This window comes from Gymnoscopelus microlampas (assembly GCF_963454915.1).
Source record: "Gymnoscopelus microlampas genome assembly, chromosome: 20".
Taxonomy (NCBI): domain Eukaryota; kingdom Metazoa; phylum Chordata; class Actinopteri; order Myctophiformes; family Myctophidae; genus Gymnoscopelus; species Gymnoscopelus microlampas.
In genome coordinates, this window is record NC_139957.1 from 2950472 (window position 1) to 2975236 (window position 24765).

The 24765-nt window shown below is 41.1% G+C and overlaps 1 protein-coding gene across 1 annotated transcript in view; it reads left to right on the forward strand.

The window, feature by feature from the left end:
• Positions 1–17738, forward strand: part of LOC311036515 (transcription regulator protein BACH2-like) — an 81088-nt gene extending 63350 nt beyond the window's left edge. The window contains exons 3-5 of the mRNA XM_084045242.1: positions 1–928; positions 14125–14331; positions 16335–17738. The exon at positions 1–928 is cut by the window's left edge and continues 656 nt beyond it. Of these exons, the coding sequence (XP_083901368.1) occupies positions 1–928; positions 14125–14331; positions 16335–16838 (1639 nt within the window). The 3' untranslated portion in view covers positions 16839–17738. The remainder of the gene's footprint in view (positions 929–14124; positions 14332–16334) is intronic.
• Positions 17739–24765: the final 7027 nt, after the last annotated feature.

The window sequence follows — 24765 nt, forward strand, 5'->3', positions numbered from 1 at the left end:
CTCGCCTTCCTCCTGCCTGCGCTCCTACCTCCAGAGGGGGGGCCTGGACCTCAGCGCCGTGCCCAGCTCCACCATCCAGCAGCTCCTCACCAACAGACTCTCCCTGAACCACTACAGGGAAATGGTCAGAGAGAGGGACACGGGGGCATCTCAGGGCTACTGCCAAAGGGACCGCAAGGGCGGCTCGGTGGGCCGAGCGTCGCCGCCCGCGCACATCACCGCCGGGGGCGTGGGCGCCCGCGCCGAAGGGCTGGCGGCGTCCAAACCCGCCTCCTGCGAAGGCTTCTCCAAGCAGGAAGCGGAGCTCGACCGGCGCAGCGTCATTTTCTCCTCGGCGGCCGGCGAGCAACACGGCGCGCCGGCCCACAGCTACGCCGAGCGGAAATTTCTAGAAAGGGACCCGCTGGAGGGCCAGAAAGGGTCTCTCCCCGGCAGTCAGAGCTTCTCGCTGTCTCCCGTTTCCTCCTCCGCCTCGTCCCTGCTGGCGCACGGGGACCTGCCCCTTTCCGGACGCTCGCGCCCCACCACCAGCTGCCCCGTCCCCATCAAGATGTCAGCCCGCTCCCCTCCTCCTCCTCCTACCCCCCTGGAGCCCAGGACCCGCACCTCCAGCTCCTGCTCCTCCTTCTCCTACCTGGAGGACGGGGGCAGCGGCAGCTCGCCCTCCAGTCTGCCCCAGTTTGACTTCTCCTCTTCGCCGCGCTCTTCCGGCTCCGTCTCCGGGCTAGCCCACTGCCTGGCCGGGGCGGGGGGCGAACAGAGGAAGGCCGGCGGCGGCGGCGCGGAGGTCATCTTTTCTCAGGGTCGCGCCAAGATCAAGTGCGAGCGAGGGTACGGGGCCAACGGGGCCAATTCTAGTGATGATTCGGGCTCCTTCTCGGAGGGAGACAGCGAGAGTGGCGTCGCCAGAGACTCGAGTTGCCCCGAGGTTAGTATGGTGGTTCTGCCCACAGCAGTGCCATGGTCCTGTTCTTGTTTTGTTTGTCAGATCAGTGTTTCCCCGAAAATGGGTCGGGACCCATATGTCGCAAGTACAAATATTTGTTTTTAAATTATTATTTTAAAAGATTTTCAAAAAATATATATTTATATACATTTATTTTCTCCAGATTTTTTTTGTATAATTTTGGATTTTTTTCCAAAATCATTTCATTCATTTAAAGATAACTAAGAAATTCCATAAAAAGAAAAAAGAAATACGTTTAAGAAGTAGTGAAAATAGCTTGTAGATGTGTTATTTTCATTAGTTTGGGTCCCGGGGAGACATTTCTCTTTTGGGTCTCAAGCTAAAAAGTTTGGGAACCACACTGTGTTGGATAACTTGAGAAAGGATCGACAGATTCTCATTAAACTTGGTGGGAATGATCAGTAGATCATTCCCACCAAGGTCACAACTGAGCGATGTAGAACAAGAGATGTTGGTGTGGGCCAGTTGCCTTTGTTTAATTAGTGGTCAGCTTAATTTATGACCAGTGGCACGATGGTGACGCCTGCTGAAAATAGCAGACCAAGGTCACAACGCATCGCATCCACAAGGCGGTGTGAGCTTGTACGTTGGCTATTTTACACCACCGTGTGATGTATCAATCAGGCATTAGTTTAGCCCCCTGTTTTAGTCACAGATTCTTAGGGCTTAGTCTGGAAATGTATTTGACATCTGGATTAACCCTGGAGCAGGGGTCTTCAACGTTTTTCATCCCAAGGTCCCCTTAGCGGAGAAAGAGATGAAGCAGGGACCACGTCCCTTCATAGCTTAAAAAAAAAAAAAAAAACACAATACTTAGTAGACTTCACCTTTAGCTCTGTACTTGGTCTGCTTTTACCCCCTCTGCGTCGAATCTCTTTGCCGAAGATAGCCTATCTACAAGCTCATAGCAGAAGTGGTTAATGTAAAATCCCGGACACCCTGTTGAAGACCCATGCCCTGGATGTTATCCTGCTACTTCTTCGTCTGATGGCCAGGTCCTCGGTTAATAGGAGACTCCGCCGATCATCAAATTATTGGCTTAAGAATGCGCCAAAAAACGAAAACAATCTCCATGAATTCAGGGCTTCATGGGATGTGTAATTGATAGACAATAAGTATTTTTTTTATGCGAACTACTTCTTTAAGTGTCACGTCCTGCTAACTTACTTTTATGGCAAATACAGTAGCTCCTTTGTGACGATTTTATACACAAGAATGTGTTTTGGACTTAATTTATTCCATCCACCCTCACCTAGAATCTCCGTGTGAATCAAAACGTTTTTGATGCTCTAGACCTAAAATTAGATGTAGATGAAATTCTCACAAAGCTTGAAATATCCAAACAACTTTGGCTTATTTGCTTGTTCCTTGTCCACAATCCCATTCAAGCGGCGAGTGCTAGCGGCATGAATGCTAAATGCGTATCCCCCGCTTACTGCCAGGTCCCAGTGGGCTTTAAACTTCAGGATTTCTTAGTGATTGCAACTGGTATATCTGGCCGTCTCCACCTGCACCGAAGACCCATTACTCACCCTGACTTTGAAGAAAAACAGGCTAATGATGGTTATTTTTGTATGACAGCATGTGAGGGTTTCCTACAAATGGCTTCCGTGTGAGATTCAGCGAGAGGTTCGGTGTTGTTTGCGCTAAAAGTTTCCTCTAATCTCTTGTTAGGATGTGATGCTTTTATTTGAACTTCACAAACACGTTGAGTTAGATCCCCTCATTTTCGATGCTGGCAAATGAGATTGAAAATTAACTTCTGAAATTGCCTCAGTGAGTCTATTTCAAAAAGAACAAAAGCAAGCTGTCCTAGATAGAACAGAGAGAGTTCATTTTGGGAGCCTGGAGTACATGACAGTCCTTGGAGCATTTGTGACAAGACGTGCTTTTGTGATAATTGATGCTAATGTTCTTGCTCCGCCAGAAGTTAAACGGCAGCTTATTCAGCAGGGCTTTGCAGATAAAATGCTGATCATATCCAGAGCCACTTACAAAGTGTGAGATTGGAGTAAGATGGCATGAACCCTAATCAACAAACAACAGCGTAAATGTTCACATAAACACTGTAGTGTAGAGCACTGTTTCCCAAACAGTGGGTCGGGACTCGGGACCCATCTTTGGGTGGCGGAACTACTTTTTATGGGTCGCGAGTAAATATCTCCTTTTTTTCAGTTTACATTAAAACAAATATTATTTCAAAATATTTCAAAAAGTGTAAACAAAAATACTTTTCATCAAATAAAAACAATTCTAACATTTTTCAAAAGTATTTCATAAATCAAATGAAAAAATCTAATCATTTCCATATACATTTTTTTAAAGATTAGGAATCTTTTAAAAAATGTATATGGAAATGACAACGCGGCGTGAAGCCGCGTTGTGAGCTAAAGAGTTTGTTTGAGCTTTGAGTTGGTTTTTGAGCTAAAGTGTTTGGGAACCAATGCTGTAGAGTGCAAAGAAAAACATTTAAGTCCTACAAAGTACTTAGGATATCAAGAAAGAATACCTAAGAAATGTAAATACATTGTTAGGCAGTCATGTTGTAACTTTAATATAGTGGTACTGTATATTATAGTGGTCAGGTTCAATATTGGTTCAAGTAGGGGGAGGCCTGCAGGTGTTTCAGTCTCTTTTACTGTAAATAAGCTTTAGAGAGCGGTTTAGAAGATATTTATGAATGGGAATTCTCTCATTAAAGAGCACCATTTAATGGAAGAAAATACAGTCAGTAGGAGTCAGACAGTAGGAATTACAGTCATCAATAGTATTCTTCACTCTGGAAAATGTGCAGACACATTGAACTGATTATATTTTTCAATTTTCTTCTCAATGTGTACTGTGGTCCCTGCAGTGATGGAAGAAGTACTCACATGTTTTACTTAAAGGAGTAGTTCACCCAAAAAATTACTTATTTTCTATCAATTACACACCCCATGAAGCATTGAATTCATGGATTTTTTTTGTGTTTGTCGCATTACTAAGCCAATAATTTAATTACCGGCTAATGTATCCGGTAGGAGACTCAAAGTAGTCTCTTTGAGTCTCCTACCGGAAATACACCCAGTCATCAAATTATTGGCCCAGGAATGTGTCACAAACAAAAAAATCTCCATGAATTCAAGGCTTCATGAGAAAATAGGTCATTTTTTGGGTGAACCTCCTTTAAAAGTATCAATACTGCAATGTAGATTTACTCTGTTAAAAGTAAAAGTCCTGTATTAAAAATGTACTTGAGTCAAGGTACAAAAGTATCGGCATCAAAATATACTAAAAGTACCAAATACCAAAGTAAAAGTAAAAGTACTCATAATGCAGAAATGTCTCATTTCCGTATAAAAATCTAGCAGGAAAAAGATAGCAGATCTACTAGCTCACAATGCGTCCCATCGCGACACATTGGGAGCTTAGTAGATCTGCTATTTTCAAATAGCCAGAATATATATAGGGCTGAAGTGGTTAATGTATGTTTTGAAATAATAATCTAAATCTACTAAATAGTAACTAAAGTTGTCAAATACTTGTTGTGAAGTAAAAAGTACATTTGCCTCTGAGATGTAGTGGAGTAGAAGTAAAAGTCCTGAAAATTGAAAATACTCCAATAGAGTAAAAAATCCTCAAAAGTGTGCTTAAGTACAGCACTTGAGTAAATGTACTTAGTTACTTTACACCACTGGGTCCCTGTCATTACAAAAACCCACTGTCGGCCTGGGGAGGATAGCTATTAGCTACACATGGGCCGCGTTCCAAATGGCTCACTAGTTCACTACTCACTAGACAGCAGAGTGTTTCCAGTTCACTGTGTAAGGAACGAGTCAGCAAAACAACTAAAAGGTGTTTGAAGCACGCTTAGATAGGCTATCCCACAGTCCCTTGTGTGTGTCTCCATGCTCTGCTGCCAAGCAATATTATGGACCCTTTTCACAGCAGACATTTTGATGGGGTAAACGCAGCTGAAGGTAATAATGGCTGGGTGTCTCACAAACAGAAGGCAACTGCCAGCTGCTTCCCTGCTCGATAGGCTCTATTCACAGCAGCCATATTATGAAGACATTCACAGGTGTTACCAATGATACTAATGAAGGCTCTGTCCCATTCTGGTCAAACAGAGTCAGGGTGCTGATATTGTGCATGTTGGCCCACTGGAAACACTCTGTTACACCAGTGGGTCTACAGTTGGGGTCCAGGGACCCTCATGGGCTTCCAAATGGCCCCTTACAGGTGTCAGAGTTATGGGGGTCGTGGAAACCACTGTGCTACACTAAATGGAACAGAGCCTTCATTAGTATCATTGGTAACACTTGTGAAGGAAGTGATAATATGGCCGCTGTGCATAGAGCCTATTAGCCACTGTCCTTCGAAGACAACGTTTACGCGTGTGCGTGGAGGTACCTGGAATTGAATGTGATTGGAGACAGGCTTCCAAGCAGAGTTGGAAATTAACTAAGTACATTTATACAAGCGCTGTACTTGAAGTGTAATGTTGAGATACTTTTACTTAAAGGACGACTTCACCCATTTTCAATGTATCTTCGTATAATTGGTCCTCAGTAATGCTCATTATAATGTGGCCCCATTTCTGTCTACTCAGTCTGTGTCTCAGAGGAGTGCTGTGGACAGTTCAGAAAACCGCCTACCAGTGACATCATCTATGGGGGAATCCAAACTAATAGAAACGACAGGCTTTCTATTCCTGGAAAGTTAGCATGCTATAATGAAAGCCATTGCTCTCACGTTAATACAAATCTAAATAAATTTCAACAAGAAAACAACAAAGAAAAAAAAAACACTAAGAAAAGGCTAAGACTAAGGAATGGAAGAAGAAAAAAACAGTGGACTGGTGAGAAAGGGGGTGGTGGAGTTACAGTAGCTGTACAGTAGCATATTGAAGAGGTGGGTTTTGAGAGCGGTTTTGAGAGCGGTTTTGAGAGCGGTTTTACTTGAGTGTTTCCATTTTTCAATACTGTATAATTTTACTCCACCACATCAGAGGCAAATATTGCACACTTTGCACTACAATTATTTGAAAACCTTAGTTACTTTTCAGATTTCGATTATTATTAGCACTTAAGCACTTAAGCTCTAGTTCATACTTGAGCTATTCGAAAATAGCAGATCGCAACGGTGTGGAATACCCTTCAATCACTCCCTATAACTAGCCTACTGAACAAGTGAGCAGTGTTGCCATGTTCGCTTATTATAAGCGAGTTTGGGCTTATTTTTCTGTAAAGTTGCTTGTAAATAGAACCAGTTTTACCAACCAACATTATCATTTCAAGGACATGAACATTTGACCGCAGACCCCCCCTTCTGAAAATATTTTGTGCCAGAGACCCCCATACAAGATTTGTGTGGATTTGAAAATATTCTACAATTTTCTCGTGAGAATAGCAGATCTACAAGCTCACAACGCGTCGTTGTAGATCGGCTGTTTTCAAATGTCCAATCATGCTCGTGTGGCCTATAGTGGCTTCTATTGGGCTTGTTTTCATAGACGTGGTTGCTTATTTCTCACGCAAACAATGGCCATGGGGTGTCCATTCACTCCTTTTCACTGGACAAGGAATTTCACGCATGGAGGTGAACTGAGGCAGGCTAAAACAAGTGGCACGTCAGTAATGACAGGAAGGTCTGTGTTCTCAGTGGGGTTAGCATCTTTATGATCTGATAATAAGCAATGTTCACAGCTAATAGCGCTGAGGAAGTTGCTGTTGCTATTTTTGGTTACCTCCCTAAATGTATCCTAGGTTGCTTAAAGCAGCAGCACTAAGTAACTTTCCTCTTCTACCCCGGATTTGAACCCGGTTTCCTGCGCAAGTGCTGAAATGCTTACCACTGAGACAATAGAGCCTGCCTGCTTGCTCAGGGGATAAATTGAATCTTGACCATGAGCTCAACATTTGTGTCAAATCCTGTGTCTAAGTGAGGCATGACCTTTGACACTATCTAAATGTCTCAATAGAAGTGCAGGGAGACAAAATACAACAAAAAATCTAAAATGACACACAGATGCCTTCCGGTTTAAATGGGTTTCTTAAAAATGTTTTTTTAAGAATCGCTCTTAAAAACAGTTTTTAAAAAAAAACATTTTTCAAAAATAGCAGATCTACAAGCTCATAGCGCGGCACCGAGTGCCGCGCTATGAGCTTGTAGATCTGCTATTTTTGAACAGCCAAAGAAATCTAAAGTGACACAGATGCGTTCCAGGTCTTAACGGGTTAACCATACAGATTGGACAAAATTACATTTTATTCATAAAATAAAGTGACGTAGTGCTGCTTTAATTGAATTTTTAATTAGTTGGGTTCTAAGTTATAGTGCGGTATGTGTTGCTTGTGTCATCATCAACAAGTGGCTCATGGTTTTCAGTGTGAACAGAATGAATGAATCAGTGATATTCTTTCAAAGGGCCTCGTAGGTGTGATTTACAGCTCCGACTATTCTTAGACAGCTTTGTCTCCTTGGAGAAATCGCACACACACACAAACACACATAAACACACATGCACTCGCACAACCACACTCTGTGGAATTGGAAGAGTGCTATGTCGTTGCCATGGCGATGGCTAAGCACATTCCATATCTGGTGGAGATATGAGATGTGTTCTTCACTGATGCAAACACACACGCGCGCGCGCGCGCGCACACACACACACACACACACACACACACACACACTGACATATGCAGTATTAGCTATATCGGATTTTGTTTCAGCTCTGAAAGTGAGTCAGTATGTGGATGAGTAAGTACTGAAACGTGTGAGAGATGGTGAATTTATTCTAACATGCTATTTTTAGTACATATAGTCATGCAACTTCAAGGCAAACTTTAGATGGGGGAAAATGTGTCAGTTCTCGCAATGGAAACCCATAAGAGAATTGCCACTGATGTATGTATGACACTTTGGTCATTTTGTGGTTCATAATTGAGCACACAAGCTCATTCTTATACCGCTTTGTTCTTCCTAATTTAGTCGTTGTGCCATTTTTTTCCTCCCCACACACATTTCTGTGTTGTCACTGCTGTCGTATTCTATACTGACTCACCTGCAGTGAGGAGCCCCCACCAGGAGGACGTAGACAGAGACTTTGTCCTACTCCTCCCGCCAAAACTCTCCCTGCTGACAGGTGCAGCCCCAGCCCGTAGGAACACGTGCAGTGACTAATGTCAGCCTCCCCGCCCGGCTTCCCTCCCCCGAACACGGGTCGATAAGCTCTATTCACAGCAGCCATATTGTGAAGACATTCACAGGTGTTACCAATGATACTAATGAAGGCTCTGTTCCATTCTGGTCAAACAGAATCAGGGTGCTGATATTGTGCATATTGGTCCACTGGAAGAGGCAACACCAGTGGGTCTAAAATGTGGGTCCAGGGACCCTGATGGTTCCTTAAGGGGTTTCCAAATGGCCCCTTACGGGTGTGTTACGGGTCCATTTGGTTCCATTTGTACACTCTCAGAGTTATGGGGGTCGTGGAAATTGAAAAATCTGAGAACCACTGTGCTAGACTAAATGGAACAGAGCCTTCATTAGTGTCATTGGTAACACCTGTGAAGGAAGTGATAATGTGGCTGCTGTGCATAGAGCCTATTGTATTCGTATAGACACTCGACAAAGCAGGATGCTTCGTCGATGCTTTGCCCAGGGTGGATTCGAACTCACAACCTCCGCGGTGGGCAGGCAACTTTACCACTGCGCCACCCAAGCACCTCAAAGAATTCAAAGTTTTACATCATTTACACAGAACCATACGTATAGGCTCTGTGCATAACTGTATTCCCAGGTTAGCCAAAGTTGACATACCCATTTCTAGTTCTGGTTGAGTTTCGCTTCTCTTGATTGGTGCGGCAGCAAATTTCCGTCATAATGTGCACAGCTAGTAACTTCATAAATTATTATAAATACGAATATGGTGAGTTAATTACTGTGGGTTAATGGCAAGAACGCTTCATAAATAATAATGCTCTTAATTTGTCAAAAAAAAAAAAAAATGGTCCAGTTTTTGAGCTGCACTTCAGTCTTTGATAAATCCTTCCGTAGTTTAGATCGCAGCATGCGTGTTTATAGGTGTGTGTGTGTGTGTGGTCTAAAGGTGTGTACGTGGGAGAGCGGGTTACCTGCATGCGTGTGTGTGTGTGTGTGTGTGTGTGTGTGTGTGTGCACGTGTTCCATATTACTCCACTGTGTGTGTGTGTGTGTGTGTGTGTGTGTGTGTGTGTGTGTGTGTGTGTGTGTGTGTGTGTGTGTGTGTGTGTGTGTGTGTGTGTGTGGTCTTGTCCTAGTTCCGTGCCCTGACCCAGTTGTCTTACCTAGAGAGCGGACAGGCTCGCCACAGGACGCCCCGTAGCCAGGTGGAAGGTGTCCTCCTGTCCCCCCCCCCAGCCCCTCCACCATCTGCTCCTCTCACCAACAACCCCCACACCCCCCCCCCCCCCCCCCACCTCAAACTGGGACACTCTGTCCAGGCCAAAAGACCCCCCCCCCTCCCTCCCCCCCAACTTCTCATTGGCCCACTGGGGGCCGTTCCAGGAGCCCTCCGCAGCACGCAGCGTTTATACTCACTTTAGGGCTGGGCAATTAATCCATTTAGACCGGGAACGCATCTGTGTGTCGTTTTTAGATTTCTTTGGCTATTTTTTGGAAAAGAATCGTGAAAAATGTGTGCAAATCTTTGAATATATATATATACATTTTTGACTCAAATCTTTGAATCTGGGGGGGTTCCCTGGAACAAAATATTTGAGATGGGGGTCCGCAGCCAATTACATGGCATTTTGGGGGTCCTTGACATGCAAAAAGTTTGAGAATCACTGATATTATAGCAACATAGGTTTTTTCAAAAAACTGTTAGTATTTAGTAGACATTTGTAGAATTCCCAGAAGCAAAGATTTGAGTTAAAAATGTTCACTTTAAAAAAAGATATATTCAAAAGATTTGCACACATTTTTCAAACATAGCAGATCTACAAGCTCATAGCGCAGCACTCGGTGCCGCGCTATGAGCTTGTAGATCGGCTATTTTTTAATAGCCCAAAGAAATCTTAAAATGACAGTATGCGTTCCCGGTCTTAATGGGTTAAACAAAAATATATTGAAATTAATTCATCTAATATTTGAAAAGCAGGGTTTTTAAAATATTTTGGGGGGAAATTTATAGATGTCAACGAATTGACACAATGGAATTCTAATGTATAATTTTTACAATCGACTAACCACTTAAGTAGAAGTATTACTACATAAATTACTTTGTCCAAGGGTGGTTTGCAAATAAACTAATATAATGCGTTGTGAACTTGTAGATCTGCTATTTGGAGTACATATATGTTTACCTAGATGTATGTTTGAAGTCCTATCCCCTGGCCTACTACTACCTCACACTAATTCACAGCCGCGCGTGCAGCAGAGTACAGAAGTGTAACCGACTTGACACCAGCTCCTCCACACTCCGAGAAAGAGAGAGAGAGAGAGAGAGAGACAAAGAGAAAATGTAGAGAGAGAGAGAGAGGAGGGCATACAGGAAACGAGAGAGAGGGAGGTAGAGAGAGAGGCAGGGATTACAAAAGGAGAAATGGGGTGGAGGGAACAACGTGAGAGAGAAAGAGAGAGAGAGAAGAGACATGGGGGATTTACGACTGTCTGAGAGCTCACTCTGTTATTCTAACCTTATTATGTGACGGGTAGGAGTCACTACGCTAAATATAGAAATATATCGAGGAGAGAGAGAGAGAGAGAGAGAGGGAGGGAGGGGGGGGAGAGAGACAAACGGTGTGTGTGAGAGAGAGAGACACACAAAGAGGAGACGGAGGAAGAGACAAATGAATGGAGCCACATGCAGAGAGAGGTGGAAAGATGGAGGGATGAGGGAGAGAGATAGGAAGTCATACAGGGGAGAAAGAGAGCGCTCCTCTCCTCTCCCCTCTCCTCTCCTCTCCTTGTCAGAGTGAATGACTTCACTTCCTGTATAGAGACAACAAAGTGCCATTCACCCTGATAGGTAGAGTTCATTAACTGATGTAAGGAAAACATTTAGCAGTGGCCTCTTCTGAAGACACATGGAGCATAGTAGAATAGGATAGATTTAGAATGAAGACCTGAGGCTGATACTACAAATGTCTTAGGCTCTATGCACAGCAGCCATATTATCACTTCCTTCACAGGTGTTACCAGTGATACTAATGAAGGCTCTGTTCCATTTAGTGTAGCACAGTAGTTCAGAATTTCAGATTTCCACGACCCCCATAACTCTCAGAGTTACACACCCGTAAAGGGCCATTTGGGAGTGTTTCCAGTGAGCCAACATGCACAAAATCAGCACCCTGACTCCGTCTGACCAGAATGGAACAGAGCCTTCATTAGAATCATTGATAACACCTGTGAATGTCTTACAATATGGCTGCTGTGCATAGGGCCTACTCACACACTTTCAAGATTTTTCAAAAATGTTCAAAAATAGCAGATGTACAAGCCCGCAGAGCAGCACGAAGTGACGCGCTGTGAGCTTGTGTATCTGCAATTTTTTTTGATAACCAAGGCAAAAATCTAAAATGACACAGGTGCTTTCTCGGCAGTGTTTTTGTTGACTAAAACTAAAAGACTAAGACTAAATCAGAATTTGCTGCAGTGTTCATTTTGTCGACTAAGACCAAGAGTAAAAGACTAAGATTTTGATATTTAGTCGACTAAGACTAGACTAAGACTAAACAATTTCAGAAGACTAAAATAGCGATTATGCAAATATACGCAAAATTCTGACTCGTCCCGAATAATTAAAGGGTCTACACCATGAATTTGAACTTTTTCTTCATTTTTGTGTGTTTTTGGTCTCCCCCACCTCTCTTCTGTTCCAACAAATACCCGACTTCGAGCATGCAGGCTTTCATAGGCTATCTGTGGTTTTCATGTAAATTGGTCTGAAAACAGTCCGTCAGATTTGTTCCCCCACCCTACGTCACGTCTGGGAACAATTCCTCCCGTTTTTCAGTTCTAACCCAAAAAAAAAATCCCCCAAAAAAATAAACATTTTTTTTTTCATTTTTTTTTTTTTTTTCATTTTTTCTTATTTTTTTTTTTTACTTTTTCCACACAGAACCAGGACATGACATGCATACAAACTGGCTCAATAGCGCCCCGTGCCAAACAGGACAATGTGGTATTGCAGGTGAAAGTGCTTTATAAGCCAGAGAGAAGTTAGTTGGAATGAGTATATCTGAGGCTTGATTTAGGCTCAAACCTTTTGAAAAACGTTTGAGGGACATAAACAATATGATATCAAATATTATTATTATTTTTTAAATTCATGGTGTAGCTCCTTTAAAAGACGCTTTTTCGCTTCGCTTTTTCGCTCCATGGAAGCTTGCATTGACTTTATAAGGTTTTAAAAAAAAAGGTTTGCTGTCAAAATTAACTCTGTTTCTCGGTTTTAATGGGCTAAGACAGATACAAATTACAATACATGACGCAATACACAACATGTTTCAAGTTAGTGTTCATTTTCATCATTTGGTGTTGTACTGTATATGAGGATTTGTTTTTATGAACCTGAAAAGTGGTAGCCACTAATTGATTAATGTCAACTTTCATTGACTTAACAGAGACATCACATTACCGCTGTGATGTCAGTATGTCAACTCAGCATCAATTATTTACCTCGTCCAACCCCTGATTGCAGTGTCACGCGTGTTAGCATAGTGAATAACAAATCAGCCTTATTATGCCTGTTTGGAATGAATGAAGGCTGCCTTTCACATTTTACTGTAAACTAAGCCATGTGTTGCGGCTGGTGAATTTGATAGACTGGTTTGTAGTGACACCTAGTGGGTGTAGGGGCACATTGTCCTTTAGTCAGTAACATTAGTAGGTCTGCATACCAGGTCTATTAACCCATTAAGACCTGGAACGCATCTGTGTCACTTTAGATTTCTTTGGCTATTCAAAAATAGCAGATATACAAGCTCATAGCGCGGCACCGAGTGCCGCGCTATGAGCTTGTAGATCTGTTTTTTTTTTTTTTATCGTGAACAAAATATTGTTTTATTTTTTTCAAAAAACTGTTTGGATTTAGATAACATTTTAAGACAGCCTAATGGAAAAGAAGAAGTAGTATACTATTATTTGCATTCCTGTCACTAAGTCATTCAACATGTTTGATTTAATGCAGTCTCTAAAACATACTTCTTGTGATTTATTTCCTTGTCTCATGTTTTGTTATTATATATATTTTTTATTTATTTGAAACACTTCATTTAAGCATTTTAGATGTATCGATGTGTTTTTTTCTGGTTTTGTGGTTTCGGTTCATACTTTGGCTGCAGAAATGACATAAACTATTGTATCTGATCAATCTATCGAATTATCTTATCTTGTCTTATGTTATCTTATATCGTTAGGTGAATTCATACAGTAAAATACAATAGATTGTAGTGTTGAACAGTGTTAATATTGTCAGCAATTTTTGAATAAAATTCCATTTCGTTTTTGAAATTTAATGTTTTACTTTTGGTCTAGTTTTAGTCGACTAAATATGATGCGATTTTAGTCAACTAATCCTACAGTTGATTTAGTCGACTAAAAAATATTTTGGCAGGCCTCGTAATGCCTGATTTATACTTAGCTGTGTGCCGAAAATAGCCGATCTACAAGCTCACAACGTGTCTTTGTGAGCTTGTAGGTCGGCCATTTTCGGAGCGCGACACCTGTGCGCAGCCAAGCATAAAATGACTTAGTTCTACTGGATCTATTCTCCTCCAGTCTCCAGTCTAGTTTTTATTTGTTGACGAAATTGTCAATATATTTCGTCATCGTTTTTTTATTTCGTTTTTTTTACGTTTTCGTCAGTGAAAAAAGGTAGCCGGCAATTTTTTTTGTCATAGTTTGAAGTCGACAAAATTAACCCATTAAAACCGGGAAAGCATTTAGATTTTTAGCGTTGGCTATTCAAATATAGCAGATATACAAGCTCACAGCGCGTCACTTCGTGCCACACTGCGAGCTTGTACATCTGCTATTTTTATTATAATTTTTTTTAATCGTGAATAATTCTGAATTACTAAATAGCTTGAGAACCACTGATTCAGAGGGCATTTGAAGGATCGGCCTCGGGTTATTTAACGCTGGTGTTGAACCATGTTGCCAACCGGCCGTCTCTCTCTCCCCAGGTGAAGCTGCCCTTCCCGGTGGATCAGATCACCAACCTGCCGCGCAACGACTTCCAGATCCTCATCAAGATGCACAAGCTGACCTCAGAGCAGCTGGAGTTCATCCACGACATACGCCGCCGCAGCAAGAACCGCATCGCCGCCCAGCGCTGCCGCAAGCGGAAGCTCGACTGCATCCAGAACCTGGAGGTCGAGATCCGCAAACTGGTAGGGTGACACAGCCACACCATTTTTTATGACGAAAACTAAATAAAAACTAAGCTATGATGACTAAAACTAAGACTAAATATTGACAATTTCGTCAACAAATAAAAACTAGACTAAAATGTTAGTGAGGGACTAGTGGAGAAGAGATCCAGTAGAACTAAAAGTAATTTTATGCTTGGTTGCGCTCGGGTGTTGCGCTCTGAAAATAACATATCTACAAGCTCACAACGTGCCGCGCTGCGACGCGTTGTGAGCTTGTAGATCGGCTATTTTCAGCATGCAAACAAGTGTAAAATTAGGCATTATGACGCCATCAAGGCACCGCCAACATACATTATAGTCGACTAAATGAACTGTAGATTTAGTTGACTATAAGCTTATGATATTTAGTCGACTAAAACTAGACAAATCTAAAACATTTCAGATGACTAAAATATGACTAAAACTAAATGGAATGTTATTCAAAAGACTATGACTAACACTAAATCAAAATGTGTCAAAATCAACACTGGCACGCATGAACGTGAAACAAAACAATCTTTTTTTAACCCATTAAGACAGTGGTTCTCAACCTGTGGGTCGGGACCCCCAAGGTGGTCGCCACATTATCTTAGGGGGGTCGCCAGATGACAATGAAGTGACAATTTAAGGACTTTTAAGACCTTTTTAATAAAAATTGAAAAAAAGTTCATTGCTGCATCAAAAGTAACCAACAAACTGTACTATAAAAAATGGTCAAACATTGGCCAAATTGTCAAATAATATAAGAAAGAGGCAAAAATTGTGAAAATCAGTAGATGTTTCATGAATGTTGCTCATAAAAGTGACGCGCTGTGATCTTGTATATCTGCTATTTTTTTATATCTAACGCAAAAATCGAAAATAGGGTTGCTGTGATTTTTGTCAATCTAAAATGACAAAAATCTAAAATGCTTTCCTGTTTTTAATGGGTTAAAGTTGTTACTTGAAATGTATCTACTTCAAATCTGCACTGTAATATATTCCATGTTTTATGGCCTTTGCGTGCGCGCGCACGCATGTGTGTGTGTGTGTGTGTGTGTGCGTGCACTGCACACGTATGCCCAATTCATGTGCATATGTGTGCATGTGTGCTGGAGCTGTTTATATCCTTTAAAAAAATAAAACTTTCAACACGTTCAAATCGTTATTTCATATGATAATTATTAGACCTATTTGATTCGACTAGGGAAACTCAGTTTACAGATTCACAGAGCTGATTGCTGCCTAGGTGGTCAGACTTGAGCGTGGGGGGGAGCAGCAGTTAGGGGTTAAGAGTCTTGCTCGGGGACACCTCGACACATTGCCGGGCCCGGGAATCAAACCTGCGACCTTCTGCTTCCCAATTGTGTGCTTATGGATCCCACCGCAGTTCTAGGAAGAACCGCTGTGATTGGCCAGTAGTTGCTGCGATTGACGGTTCTTCCTGCCTAGCGTTCCTTCCCTAACCCTAACCCTGTAACTATGCCTAACCCTAACCGTAACCTCAGTAAAACTATGCCTAACCCTAACCTAAACCCTAACCCTAACCTTAACCTCAGTAAAACTATGCCTAACCCTAACCTAAACCCTAACCCTAACCTAAACCCTAACCTTAACCTCAGTAAAACTATGCCTAACCCTAATCTAAACCCTAACCGTAACCTCAGTAAAACTATGCCTAACCTAAACCCTAACCTTAACCTGGGTAAAACTATGCCTAACCCTAACCTAAACCCTAACCTTAACCTGGGTAAAACTATGCCTAACCCTAACCCTAACCTAAACCCTAACCGTAACCTAAACCTCAGTAAAACTATGCCTGCCAGGAAGCCAATCAGACACAGGTAGGGCGGGTCTATGGGTGGATCTTCTCATAACGTTGGCGGAATCCATAATTCAGCTTCCCAGGCGGCCTCTCTACCCACTCAGCGATGGCCGCCACGAGGTGCGAAGTAGGCTTACACATATCCACCATTGATACTCAGCATCCCGTGTCCCAACAGGTGTGTGAGAAGGAGAAGCTGCTGAGCGAGCGCAACCAGCTGAAGGTGTGCATGAGCGAGCTGTGGCAGAACCTGTCCTACCTCTCCCAGGAGGTGTGCAGGGAGGTGCAGGGCAGCCAGGACAAGAGCGCCGCCCTCGCCGCCCAGCACCACCCGGCCCTCCATCACGGCCCGCGCCCGGCGGCGGCGGGCGCCGTCGTCGTCTCCGCCAGCATCGACCTCACATCCAACCCGGGGTCGCCCGCAGAGTCCGGCGAGGAGGGTTCCGCCGGGGGCTCCGCGTCGCCCGGACGCGACCCGTGTCCCGTGGACGCGGGTCGCGGCCAGGGGCAGGAGGACCCGTGCGGGGTAGAGGCGCCCGGTCACGGTCAGAGGAACGGAGCGTCTCCCCCGGAGAGCGGGTCGAACGTGGATACATGTAGCCCCACTGTAACGGTGGACTTCTGCCAGGAGATGACTGAGAAATGCACAACGGACGAACAGAAGATGGGAGACTGCACTTAATGGTTCAAAAGGTGGCTTGTCCTAGAAACACATAACTTCCTCTACCTTGATATTTGAAGTACATTTGTAGTTGTGGTTTTGTTTTCTTGTTTTGTAAAGGATGACACTAGAGTTGTCTTATCAGCAATACTGTTCAACAGGTATTTTTTGGACTGGTTACAATAATAGCACTGGCAGCTTTCTCTCTCTCTCTCTCTCTCTCTCTCTCTCTCTCTCTCTGTCTGTCTGTCTGTCACTCTCTCTCTCTGTCTCTCTCTCTCTCTCTCTTGTTGTCTCTTTCTATCTTTCTCTTCTCTGCTTCCCTCCCACTTTCGCGCATCACGGGAGGTTAAACTCAGGAATTCTCAGAATGTTCACCAATGTCCATGTTAAAAATGTACATGCACTTTACTTTAGAGTCCTGTTGGTACTCGATAATTACATTTTTTTTTTCCAAATGATATATATATACACATGGGGCCAATTTAATCTAATTTAATCTCATGGCACTTCGTTCAGGTGTACAAATTCAAAGTACAAGTAACGTAGATTAAAAGCCTATCAAATAGGTTCTTGTTGTTTCATTTGAATTAAGGTTTTTTCAGTAAAGCGGTAATTGTCCAGTGACACAGGACTTTAAGGTAAAATGTTACCAAAGGTAATGTATTTGTAAAATTGTACATTAAGAAGAAATCATCGGACGAGCTCTCATTATGCAACGTTTCCTTTGTCAGACTTTCACTCCCCCCCCCCGTGCAAAGACGGCGGCTAGTTACACATTCCTCTTCTGCCTTTTTTCACGTCTGTGCTCGGAGAAAGAGCGACACATGGGATGGATACTGTAAAACCAGAGAAGAAGGACACATGCATGTAATGTTGTTCTTTGCTAGAACCTTCTACAGCTACCTGGCCATGATATACGTACGTTTTATATTTTTTTCCCTCTCTGTCGGGTGGGAAAAAAGCTACTTTTCAGGATTCAAATTTGTGGCGCCTGCGTACAGTATATACAGTACATCGCAGACATTACAGAGTCTGATGGGTCAAAGATTTTGGTGCAACACCGGATCTTCTTTCAAATTCAAACAGTAATGCAACCTGAATAATAGAGTCATTTCACTTTCCCAAAGCTAACAGGACTCAGGTTTTTAAAAAGCAGTGGTGGAAAAAGTACTCACATTTTTTACTTAAGTAAAAGTATCAATACTGCAATGTAGAAATACTCTGTTACAAGTAAAAGTTCGGAATTCAAAAATGCACTTGAGTAAAAGTACAAAAGTATTGGCATCAAAATGTACTTAAAGTACCAAAAGTAATTTCAAGTTTTCAAATGTATAAAATATTTTGAATCGTGATGCGTCGCATTGTGACGCATTGTGAGCTTGTAGATCAGCTATTTTCCAATGGCCGAAATGTATATAGGGCCGAAGTGGTTCATGTATATTTTGTAATAATAAACTAAATATACAAATATACAATATTTTGATCCAAGATGTAGTGGAGTAGAAGTAAAATGACTGGAAATTGGAAATACTCAAGTAAAGTACAAATACCTAAACATTTTACCTAAGTAGAGTACTTGTTAAATGTACTTAGTTACTTTCCACCACTGCTTAAAAGTGTGATTTTGATACCTGTTTCCACAGTGAATGGGTAGAGAAAAAACAAGCGATAATTTAAATTCCTCGTTCTCCAGTCACAGAGCACAGGCACAAGTGATCAAGTGCGGTTGACACATGTTTGGCCTTATATCCTCACCAGGTAGCTGTACGACCCACGGTTCTGCCAAAGTTCATCATCACTTTAAAAGGTGACAGCACTGCCCTGAATCCTCCAAGAGGGTAAGGTATAGCAATGACAAATATTGACATTGGCACTTAAAAACAAAACTCCCAAGTACAGTACTTTGTGAATCAACCCAGGTCTCCAGATATTGTTGTCGAGATCTACTTAATGATTACTTCTGCAAATCTCGAGTGCTCATTTTGTGAGCCACTAATTTATTGTCTTTAATGTAGTAAGAATCTAGTGTTTGTACTTAGCTAGGTATTTCGCCACTACTGTTGTATTGTACATAAGCCAAATAATCCTATTTAAAGTATTTGGTATATGGGGGTGTAAGACGCCTAAATATTACATCTTATGAGATTGTCGATTGTGTAAATTTATGCACACAAAAAGGAAACGAGAGAAAAAGAAAATACAATTTCCTATTCGCAACTCAGTATTTGTGATGGTTCCATGGTCTGAAATTCAGAGCTGTAAACGAAACGAAAACAAAATCAACAGTGGTGAGATATTGATCGAGGGAGATGCCAAATCTGTCTGCTGACCCGAGAGTCGATTGGAAAGCACGTGTCACGGTTCCCGGTCTAGGGCAGTGGATCTCAACCTGTGGGTCGGGACCCCCAGGGGGGTCCCCAGATGACAGTGAAGTGACAATAGGCTCTATGCACAGCAGCCATATTGGGAATGAATTGGGGCCCCTTCCTTACTTCCTTCAAAGGTGTTACCAATTATTCCAAATAAGGCTCTGTTCCATTTAGTGTGGCATAGTGGTTGTCTTATCTTCAAGGACCCCCATAACTCTGAGAGTGCACAAATGGAACCAAACATTTGGTTCCATTTGTACACTCTCAGAGTTACACACCCACCATAAGGGGCAATTTGGGAACCAAAATGGAGTGTTTCTAGTGAGCCAATGTGCACGATATCAGCACCCTGACCAGAATGGAACAGAGCCCTTCATTAGTATCATTAGTAACACCTGTGAAGGAAGTAAGGAAGGGGCCCAATTCCTTACCAATATGGCTGCTGTGCATAGAGCCTATTTAAGGACTTTTAAGACCTTTTTAATACCTAGGAAAGAAAGAAAGAAAAGAAATGTGACCATTACTGCATCAAAAGTAATCAACAAACTATACTATAAAAAACGGGTCAAACATTGGCCAAATTGTCAAAAATGATAAGCAAGAGGCAAACATTGTGAAATAGCCGATGTACAACGTGAGGTGTTGTGAGCTTGTAGATCTGCTATTTTCCACAAGATGTATCTGTGGGAACTGAGTCAAACTAAATGTAATGCCTCGACTCCTACAATTCGAAGTGCTTGTCAGGGTGGGGGGTCTCCAGCTCAAATAGGATTTTTTTGGGGGGTCGTGACCTTAAAAGGCTGAGAACCACTGGTCTAGTTTGATGATCAAATTCATTCTGGGGCATTGTTTTGGTCGACCCTGGCGGCATTTTTGGCTTATTTTAAACCATCAGTCTCAAAGGAGGGTTGGGGTCAAGCTCATTTTCAGTTTTCATGTCAAGTGGTGGAATTTCAAAAGAATTGATATAATCATTTGGACACCGGATACATACATTTTGTTGTTGTCAAACAATTGTATCCAGAATATATTATGGACCACTTACCACATTTACAGCCCTGTTTTACACTGTATTACTGTGTTGTGTGGTGAAAATAGCCGATCTACAAGCTCACAAACTGTCGTGATGTGATGCTTTGTAAGCTAGTAGATGGGCAAATCTTTTTTTGGAAGATTCTTGCCTATAATGGCATGTCCAAAATAGGGACGCAAGGTTGAAAGTGGTTAACCACTCAAACATTTATAGCACTTGGTTTTTTAAAGAAATTAGTTTGGAAAACAGATTTGACATTTTTTATGGAAAACAATCTGAGTTCCCACAAAAGTCTGACTTTAGTCCATTGAACTTGAAGCATGTTGACCCTAACCCTGCCCTTAACGTGGCTGAACTCTCAGCATATAGCCAGTGGTGGACAGTTAAGTACATCCTTTGAGTATCTGTACTTTACTTGAGTATTTGTATTATTTGTATACTTATGACTTTCACTGCACTACATTTAAAAGACAAATGTTGTGCTTTTGACTCGCTACGTTTCTTGGAGGGGGAAAAGTATAATATGAATTCACCACTTAAGTCCAATTCCAAATATAGTGAAAATAGCAGATCTACAAGATCACAACATCGCATCGTGACACGTTGTGAGCTTGTATATCGGCTATTTTCACTATTAATGATAGTTTTGGAACATTTCTCAAAAATCTTTGATTCTTTTGGAAAATGACGAAATTTCAATACAGCAGCAGATTGATATTAAAAAGAAAATGTACTTTGTAATTTGCACTTTTTAATACTCAAGTATTTTTAAATACTTGAGTATTTTTTTAAAGCAATTATTCCAGTACTTTAACAAGCACATATCTGAGTGGGCAACTTTCACTTGTAGTTGAGTCATATTTGACCAGGAGTATCTATACTTTGTCTCAAGTACTGGGGTTGAGTACTTTGTCCACCACTGAGCATAGCATACCGATATACCAATGACTAAGCTCCACCGAATGTACTGAAGGCTCAGAGTACACTGAAGAACATTCATCAGCTGATCTTTTATTAATATGAACATTTTAACTTATTTATTTTCACTTTGTTGTTGGGGGTTGGGGCTTTGGTTCAGGGAAGGGGTATAGATTCAAAATGTAGGCTTCTGCCCATTCCTAGCATCGATTCTTGTGTTCGGTAATGGTTGTTTTTGTTTTATTATTATTATTATTATTGACAGTTGATTGAAAGATGACATGTCTTAATGTGTTACAAGTCACAAATGTCCTTATTGACTATAACTTATGCGAGGGTTTAAACGTAAAAGGGGCGTGAGTATGTTTACAACAATTGTATGCAACGTGTTTTTGTTTTGTAAAGATATTCATATGACCAGAGACTTCATTTGAATAGAAACGCTGATACGTTTTTTTTCCCTTCTTTTTCTACTTAACTTAAAACTGTAGGTGACAATTTGTGACAAATTTAAACATATTGACAAGTGCAGCTCCAATTCTTGCCTTAGAGGTTTCAGAGGCCAAACTATTCAGTAAGGGAATGGAATGGAGGGATTGCATTCAATCAAATGTACACTGCAGCTCCGAACCCATGTAAACATGGACAACTGAAGGGCCACAAAGCAAGTAGTGCTGGGCGGTATGACTTCATATCAATAGCAAGATTATTTCAAACGTTTGCCTCAATCACGGTTAATGAACGATTATTCAAAAGAAATGTATACGTATATAGTGAAAATAGCAGATTGTGAGCTTGTAGATCAGCATTTCTTTAGGCATAATACAGGGCTTAAGTGGTTAATGAGACAAAATGGATTTAGTCAATTATAAAAACAAAATCGATTCACATTTCTTTGGTGTCCATTTGTTGATATATACGAAAAATATATATGTATGAAAAACTGCACCTCGATTATTCGATTCACTTACATGAGCTATAGATTAAGTGGGTTATTGGTTCTAAATGTCTGTTTCGATATCTTTGGGGTTAATTGCCCAGCCCTACTAACACGTGTGTCAGCCTGAAATCAAGTGTCATTTTGTGTAGCTAGCTACAAACAGTTTGTCACATCGCACAAACTTTAAACTATCCGGTCTCATTCAAAAATGACTTAACCATTTGGAACGAGAATAACTCATCACTTAATATACGTTGTTTAACCACTTAAGCCCTATGTACTTCGTCGTGTGACAAATAGAGAAAATAGCCAATGTGCAAGCTCACAATGCATTTGTAGATTGGCTGTTTTCGCAATTGAGGAAACATTTTGGAAACATGTGAAACGTTTGGAAATATGCCTAAAATAGGGACACCAGGGTTAAAGCGGTTAAGTTAATAACTATTAAATTATGAGTTACCCACCCTCTCTAATTAAAGGCATTAGCTCATGAAAAAGAAACATTGAAATGGTTTAATTATTTTAAATGTTAAATATTGAGGGATAAACTTCAGGTAACAAAATGTAATGTTGAAATGGATGCCCCTAGTATTGTATAATACTTACAGTATAGTATTGTGCAAATTTCCAATAGAATCCTGTAGGATTTTTTGACTAGTAGGGGCATAGCGTTTCAGAATAAAACTCCTCATTTAGTAATACAATTATATGACCACTGAAATTATCTTTTATCTCAGTGGTTCCCAAACGTAGGATCGAGACCCAGTTTTGTATCACAGACCCTTTTTTTATGGGTCACAAGTAAATATCCCAGCTTTTTTCCTTTTTTTCCAGAAATGTTCAAATGAGGAAACAAAAAATCTGAAATATGAATCTGAAATTTAAGGGGGGAAAATGAAAACATTTTCAGAATCTTTATAAAAAATAAAATCTACAATAGCGAAAATATCTAGTCTACAAGCTTCTAGATCAGCAATTTTCACTATTTAAAAAAAAGTGATTAATGATTTATGTAAAAAAAACATTTTGTACGTTTGGGTCCCGGGGGAGACGCCTTAATGTCTCCATTGGGTCTCGAGACGAAAACGTTTGGGAACCACTGTTTCAAACGGCTGAGGTTTCATTGTTCTGTTTACATTGTCGGGGGGGTGGAGGGGAATGGGGGTGGGGGGGGGGGGTGCTGCACTCCACAGCTGAGACCCCAGTGCAGCTTTTGGTTGAATCCCAGGTCATGTGTATCCACACATCAGGGTTTGTTAAACCGCCGGTTCTCAACATCGGGGGTCCAAAATGGAGCCTGTAAACTGGAACATTTGGCAGTGGTGTAACGTAATAAAGTACATTTACTCAAGTACTGTACTTAAGTACCATTTTGAGGTATTTCTTTACTTTATTGGAGTATTTTCAATTTTCAGTACTTTTACTTCTACTCCACCATATCTCAGAGGCAAATATTGTACTTTTACTCCACTATAATTATTTCAAAACTTTAGTTACTAGTTACTTTGCGGATATAAATGATTACATTATAAAACATGCACCTCAGCCCTATTTTGTACCTCGGCTATTTGAAAATAGCCGATCTACAAGCTCACAACGCGTCGCATCGCAACCCGTTGTAAGCTTGTTGATTTGCTATTTTCTAACATTTTACTTTTGGTACTTTAAATATATTTTGATGCCGATACTTTTGTACTTTTACTCAAGTAACATTTTGAACGCAGGCCTTTTACTTGTAACAGAGTACTTCTACATTGTGGTATTGATACTTTTACTTAAGTAAAAAATGTCAGTACTTTTTTGCAACACTGCCATTTGGTTCCATTTGTACGCTCTCATTGAACTCTGAGGATTTTACAGTGTAGATGATGAAAACTTCAAATAGGAGGGGGGTCTGTGGCCTAATGCATATCAAACTAGGGGTCCTTGAAATAAAATAAAAAAGCTTGAGAAATCACTGAACTAAACACTGGAACTCCAACCTACACTGTCAAATCCTCAGTGCTTATTTAACTCAGAGAGTGTACGGCTCCATTTGGCTCCATTTACAGTATATACTGTACACTCTCAGAGTTACAGACCCATAGAGGTCGATTTGGAACCCCGTGGTGGTCCCCGGACCCCAGCGTTGAGAAACGGCGCGTTAAACCACATTTTGAAAGGAGAGCAGACTCTTTTTTAACACATATCTACCTGGACAATTCAGCATACCTCTTCTTTTTTGGGTAAGGACTGTATTATAGACATGTTGACATTTTACCAGTGGTGTCGTTTATAACTTTTTACATGGACAAGTGGTTATTATTATCATTGTATTTGTAGATTTTTCTGGTGAGCCATTTTTTTACGTGTCCTTCTTTGGAGTTCCTACATGACTGTTATCGGCAGGTTCAACTCTTTTTTTTAATTTTATTTTATTTTTTACCTTTTTGAATGTTCGAATTGCCTGTTTTTATTATTTTGTACATATTGTGCAACATGTTGTGTTTTCGTTCATTTGATATGCAAATGATTTGAAAGAAAAGAGAAAAAAATCAACACTTTGTCTAGGCAAAATTCTGTTAAAATAAAAACAAAAAGCATGAGACAATTCTACAGTAAGTGTTTTTTTCATCCATTTACAAAATGTTTGAAGCATTTAATTTGAATATAATAGAAATTAAACATAGCTCCACCAAATCTATT